This window comes from Pteropus vampyrus, unplaced genomic scaffold, assembly GCF_000151845.1.
Source record: "Pteropus vampyrus isolate Shadow unplaced genomic scaffold, Pvam_2.0 Scaffold267, whole genome shotgun sequence".
NCBI lineage: Eukaryota > Metazoa > Chordata > Mammalia > Chiroptera > Pteropodidae > Pteropus > Pteropus vampyrus.
Genome location: NW_011889048.1, coordinates 196,998 through 202,317, shown reverse-complemented (window position 1 = coordinate 202,317; position 5,320 = coordinate 196,998). Strand labels below are relative to the sequence as shown.

Below are 5,320 nucleotides of genomic sequence, written 5' to 3'. Positions count from 1 at the left end.
GTGAGAGGCGGCAGGCACACCCCAGGTCCCCTGCCTCAGTCTCCCGACGTGGGCCGTGGGGAGAACTCCCCGAGCTACCTCTCCAGCGAACGCAGTAGCCGCCATGATGGGGGAGAGGCCCCCCGCTCCGCCCGCCCCTTGTCCGCCCCAGCCTGAGGGGGCAGCGCACACCTCGGCCAGCGCCCACGGAGCTCGTGCCCTGTCCATGTCTGGTGGCCACTTCCGCCTTCTCCATCCCCTTGTGGTGCACGCACAGCCACACCTCACAATGTGGCCCGGCCTTGGGAAAGGCGATGGCTTCCTGGACAGTCGGCTCCAGGCTGGAGCCAGGGAACTAGTCTTAGGACTCAAAAGATGTCTCCCGTGAAGCCTTGATCCCCTTGGGGCTGCTCAGCCACCTGGCCACACTGAGGGGACCCCGTCTGCCTCCAAAGCATCCCCCGCCTGTGGCCTCGGGACACCACCACCAGCTGGGTGCTGAATTTGGGGCGAAAAGCCCACAGTGCAGCATTACCTCACCCCCCACCCCGTCTGTCACCTGGCCAATGGCCACAGCGCCCAGCCCAGCTGTCTTGGTCCGTCCACCTCCGTCCCCCTGCGTCTCTGCCCGGGGTCCCTGCAGTATTCTAGGACACGTGTAAATACGTACAGCCTGTGCCCCAACTCGACCCAGAGCCTCTGTCTGGCGGAAGGAAGGCATGGGGCCAGGCATCTCCTGTGCACCTTTAATAAACAGCTGTCACACCGCACTCCATGGGGCTGCTCCTGGGGTGAGGACGCGGTGGGCTGTGGGGTGCCGCCTTGGGTCCGTGTGCCAGAGGCAGAGTCGGGCTGCAGGGCTCACGCAGGGAGAGCATTCGGGATGGGCGGGTGCACAGGGGAAGGAAGCAGACGGACCCCACGCGATCCTGGGGCGCTCTTGAGGGTGCCCAGTCCCCCAGACTCAGGTGGCCCCACCTGGAGGCCAGGACCGGACAGGAAGGGTGACCTTCGAGATGGAAGCAGGTGGCCCAGGGCTGCCTGGACAAGGCAGCCTCAGTGTCCACTGTCCTACCTGGAACCAAGTGGCATTTTCTGAACACTTGTGCCCCCGGGGCCTCAGGGGTCTCTTGGGCCGAGGCGGGCACTCGTTCTTCGGGCAAAAGGTCTCTTTAGATGCTGGGGACACCTGTGTCAGGGACCTGCCTGTGGGTCCTGGAACTTCCATGATCTCTGGGGGACCGCTGCAAAGCAGCAGCTCACAGGGGCACTGTCCAGATGGCCAGTGGAAGCAGAGACTTCATCTGAGGGACTCGGTGGGGACACGCACAACGGGCCTGTCCTGCCAGGATGGACATGGTCGATGACCTGGGGCGGGTGACTGACTGGCTCATCCTTCCATGGAAGCCCAGGCCTGTGTTCCCATCTGAAGCATCCCACAGCCAACAGATTGGTCGTGAACCAGACAGACAAGTGCTCCCTGGGGGGTACCCACACCTTAGATCGGGGTGCTTGGGGGCCACTGGAGGCCCAGGTCAGATTTGGGCCCTGCTGGGCAATCATTCCTCATGTGGCCAGGGCCCCCGAGGCAAAGAAGGGACCAAACCCCATCCTTTCGCGTAACTTCCAGGGCCCCCAGTTTGCACTGAAATAAGCCGAGTCTAACAGGTGGTCAGTGAAGCAGGTGTTGCCACACACCAAGTCCAGTCCGGGCTGACGGCCATCGGGCCCCAGGAGACAGGCCAGGGGGTGAGCAGCATGCACACGCCCTGACCCGACTCTCAAGGGGCAGCTGACGTGGCACTGTCCCTGCTGCCACCACACACTGGGCAGGCTCTGTCCCCTGGGGCCTCTGGGGACCAGGGCGCAGCTGGGTCCTGGCACGGCGAGCCCAGCTTCTGGGACCCAAAGGCCCTCGTCTGAGATGTGCCAAGCCAGGTGTCATGGCGAGGACCACGAGTTCCAGGGTCCGGGGACCGCGTGCTTGGGGCGAGCCCTAGGGCCGGGTTAGCCCGAGGAGGCGGCCGCGGCCCCCGGCAGCACCGCCTGCTTCGCCTGGCCCACGGCCCGCTCCAGCTCGCGGCCCGCTCGCTGCAGGTCCTCGCGCCTCCGTCTCAGCTCCTCGCCCGCCTGCCGCAGCCGCTGGTTGGCGGCCACGTAGGCCTGGCTCTGCCGGTAGAGCTGCTCGCGCTGGGCCTCGGGGTCCTCAGGCCTCCCGGAGGGGCCTGGAGTGTCTGGGGACAGGAGTGTCTGCTGGTCAGGGAGGAGGCACGGAGAAGACTCATTTACCCCCTCCGAGTAAAGCATGTGACGGGCGGGGGAGGAGGCAGCCACTCCTGGAAAGGGAGCTGATCCCACAAAGGGACCTCTGAGCAGGCTGGCCCTCATTCCCACTCTCAGAGACCAAGAGGCAACCTCCTGTCCCCTGAAAACCGGTCCCGTGGCCGTGTGACCTCGCAAAAGCCAGCACTCGCCATTGGGAGGCAGGATGGTGTGGACACGCCACTCCAGGTGATCCCAGCTCCTAGTAACAGTGTGCCTGGCGGAGGGGAGTGCGGGGCAGAAAAAGCACAGCTTTAGGGTCACCCGGAGACATGTCCAGGTTCTCTCCATGCTGCCTGGTCCCATGTGCGGACAGGGACAACATGAGCTGGCCCGCCTGTCTGCAGACACAGCCCTGCAGGCCAAACCTCCGGCTGGGGCCCAAGAAACTCTGCTATTTGACTAATCACTCGTTTCTCACCTGCCTTCGTTAACAAGGTGGGGAACGGCAGGTGGCGCACACGGGCCACCGGGAGAAGACCATCTCCCTTGAGTGGGCCTCACCACTGCCCGTGCCTCAGTTTCCCTACCCTCTGAATGCTGGCCGGCCTGCCCATGATTCTTAAGCTGCGGCTCAAGCAGCCTCGACCGACCCAGGCCGTGGATAAACGCGACTTATGTCCCCAGGGCTGCAGAACCTTCCAGGTGACTGGCAAAGTCTTTCATAGGAGCTGTCCGACACAGCAGCCACGAGCGCCCCGAGAGCTTGAAATGCAGCCACAGGGAGCAAAGAACCCAACTTTTGACTGGTGCTTAATTTAAGAAATGTTCGAATCTGGATTTCGTCCGCTTTCCACTGGTCCAGATATTGTCTCCCCGCGGAATTAAAAAACGCGAAAGCGTTCTTAGGGTCCCGGGGCGCCCTCTCCCCTGCCCGGCCCAGGCTCCCCCTACCTTCCGGGGCCAGGGCAGTGAAGACGGGGTCCTCGGCGGGCGCCCCCCGCACGTCCTCCAGGATCTGCTCCACCGTGGGGGGCGCCGGGCGGGTGGGCAGCACCACGCGCTTCCTGGCCTTGGAGCCCATCCCTGGAGGCGGGAGAAGGGAGCGTTGACGGGGGCGCCCCCTTCTCGACCTCTGGGCCCTTCCTCCCGCACAGCGAACCCCGACCCACCCTCGAGGCTCGCCCGTCAGCGTCCGGCTCCACCTGTGCCTCAGTTTCCCCGCTGAGGCGCGCGGGGCCACAGGGAGGTCGCCCGGGCTGCGTGCGCCCCGAGCTGCGGGGACCGCGGCGCAGCCGCTTCCGCTTCCGGTCGGAGCGCGGCCCCGCCCCCAGGCCGCGAGGCGAACTTCCTCTCCCCGCTCGCCGCCCTTAAAGGGGCCGAGCCCTGCGCGAGCTGCGGGAGGGGGACCCGGCCCGGTGCGATCTGGGAGGAGCTGCGACCTCAGCCTCCTAGCACTCGAGGGGTGAGCGTCGGGTCCCGACCTGGCTCCCCGCGCTGTGTAATAAAGCATCCGAAGCCCGGCCTTCTGCAAGTGGGGGACACGGCCCACGACCCACGTCGCCGTCGTGGGAACAAAGTCCCTGTCCACGCAAGGTGGCCCGGCGCACAGTGTGCGCTCGGTGAACGCTGGCTGCGCCACTTACTGGCGAGGTGGCCAGGGACGCAGGATGCACGCCAGCATCTCATCTGCAGGATCTGGGTCAAGGTCGCCCCTCTGACCTCTAAAATGCCCTCCCCACTCTGCGGGTGGTGCTTGGCCCCTCCTCTCTTGGCTAGGAGGGGAAGACAGGCTCAAAGCAGAAGATAATTTTCGTGTTTTTTAAACAGCTTTATGGGGCCTGTGGGCTTCTGCGACAGGTGAGGCCTGCCTCTTTGAGCCCAAGTGAAGCCCCGTGCTCAGGGGTACAAGCCAGGCTCCACTTTCTCATGGAAATCCCCGCCCCACTCCAAAAATCAGGACGAATATGTCCCCACCCCACTGGTGTGTGTGTGTGACAGGGCAGGGGCGTTTCACAGCTTCCTCTGCGCTCTTTCCCGCCCCCATACCTCCTGATCCTTTCTGTTCAGGAGAGGTGGGGATGGGGGGGCAGTAAGAACAATGTAACTCTGGTCTGCAATTCCTTCAGCCTCCCCAGGACCCTGGAGGAATGCAGTTTAGTTGTTGGAAGCTTGTTAATTCTCCAAGTCAAGGAGATGGGAGGGGGAGATGCGGAGAGACAGGGAGGAGGTGGGACTGCAGTGGGCCGGACCCCAGAAGCGTGTGGGCATCACTTGGGACCCCCCGGTCTGCTGCCGCCCCCCACACCTGGGGTCTCTGGGCCCCAGACTGAGCCACTTGGTGGGACGCGGCGTACTCTGGGGGCCAATGGCCAGAGAAGGCAATTTTCAAGCGGGATGCAGGGAACCCCCCAATCATGCCAGAGGTATAGGAGGGCCCATCTGTGCCCCAAAGGAGCCTGCAGACTTGACATCTCCTATTCAACCTTTATTTGCAAACTGTGAGGTTGGACACGGTGCCCGAAACTCTGGATGTTGTCACTGGCTCTCCCTCCACCTCCCTCCCCCCCGCCAATTCTGGGGCAGGGAAGGGACAGTGGTCAGTGGTCATGGTCACCACCGTGGCCTGGCCTCTGCCCCATCCCACCCACCCCCACCCCAACTTTGCAAACTCGACGTCTCTCTCTTTCACCTGGACCTGCCAAGTCCGGGGTGCAGGGTTCCACACGAGCCACCCCGGCCTGTGGGCCCCGGTGGTCAGCCGGGGCCTTCCAGGGGCTGCTTCTCGCCCTGGGCGCTGGTTTGGACCGAGTGGGACAGCAGTGCCCGCTGGGGGCCTAGGCCAAGGCACATGTTGGCTCCCCCAGCTGGATGTCTTCAGGGTCCGGCCAGCAATTGGTTCTAGGGTGGCGACTGGGGTGGCCTCTGGTACTGGGGGGACTCGCACACGGGGGCGGGCAGCCCATGGAGAGGACGCTGCAGAGGAGGGGGCTCCCGAAGGCCACGGCCAGCAGGGCCAGCACCAGGGCCTGGGCCGGGCCCAGGCGCTGGCGGCAGGGGCGGGCGGTCGCGGTGGGCT

At 64.7% G+C, this 5,320-nt stretch overlaps 3 protein-coding genes across 3 annotated transcripts in view; 1 reads left to right on the top strand and 2 right to left on the bottom strand.

Annotated features, from left to right (window-relative positions):
• The window catches only part of APC2 (APC2, WNT signaling pathway regulator), an 18,196-nt gene extending 16,294 nt beyond the window's left edge, over window positions 1-1,902 (top strand). The window contains exon 14 of the mRNA XM_023520468.1: window positions 1,766-1,902. Within this exon, the coding sequence (XP_023376236.1) occupies window positions 1,766-1,902 (137 nt within the window). The remainder of the gene's footprint in view (window positions 1-1,765) is intronic.
• Window positions 712-3,555, bottom strand: CUNH19orf25 (chromosome unknown C19orf25 homolog). Its single transcript, XM_011375182.2, has 3 exons — window positions 3,414-3,555; window positions 3,196-3,327; window positions 712-2,213 (listed from the first exon to the last, which is right to left on the bottom strand). The coding sequence occupies exons 2-3, from the start codon at window positions 3,323-3,325 to the stop codon at window positions 1,987-1,989; spliced, it is 357 nt and encodes a 118-aa protein (XP_011373484.1). The 5' UTR covers window positions 3,326-3,327; window positions 3,414-3,555; the 3' UTR covers window positions 712-1,986.
• A 1,523-nt stretch (window positions 3,556-5,078) lies between these two features.
• Window positions 5,079-5,320, bottom strand: part of PCSK4 (proprotein convertase subtilisin/kexin type 4) — a 6,386-nt gene continuing 6,144 nt past the window's right edge. Inside the window, exon 15 of the mRNA XM_011375226.2 lies at window positions 5,079-5,318. Within this exon, the coding sequence (XP_011373528.1) occupies window positions 5,079-5,318 (240 nt within the window). The remainder of the gene's footprint in view (window positions 5,319-5,320) is intronic.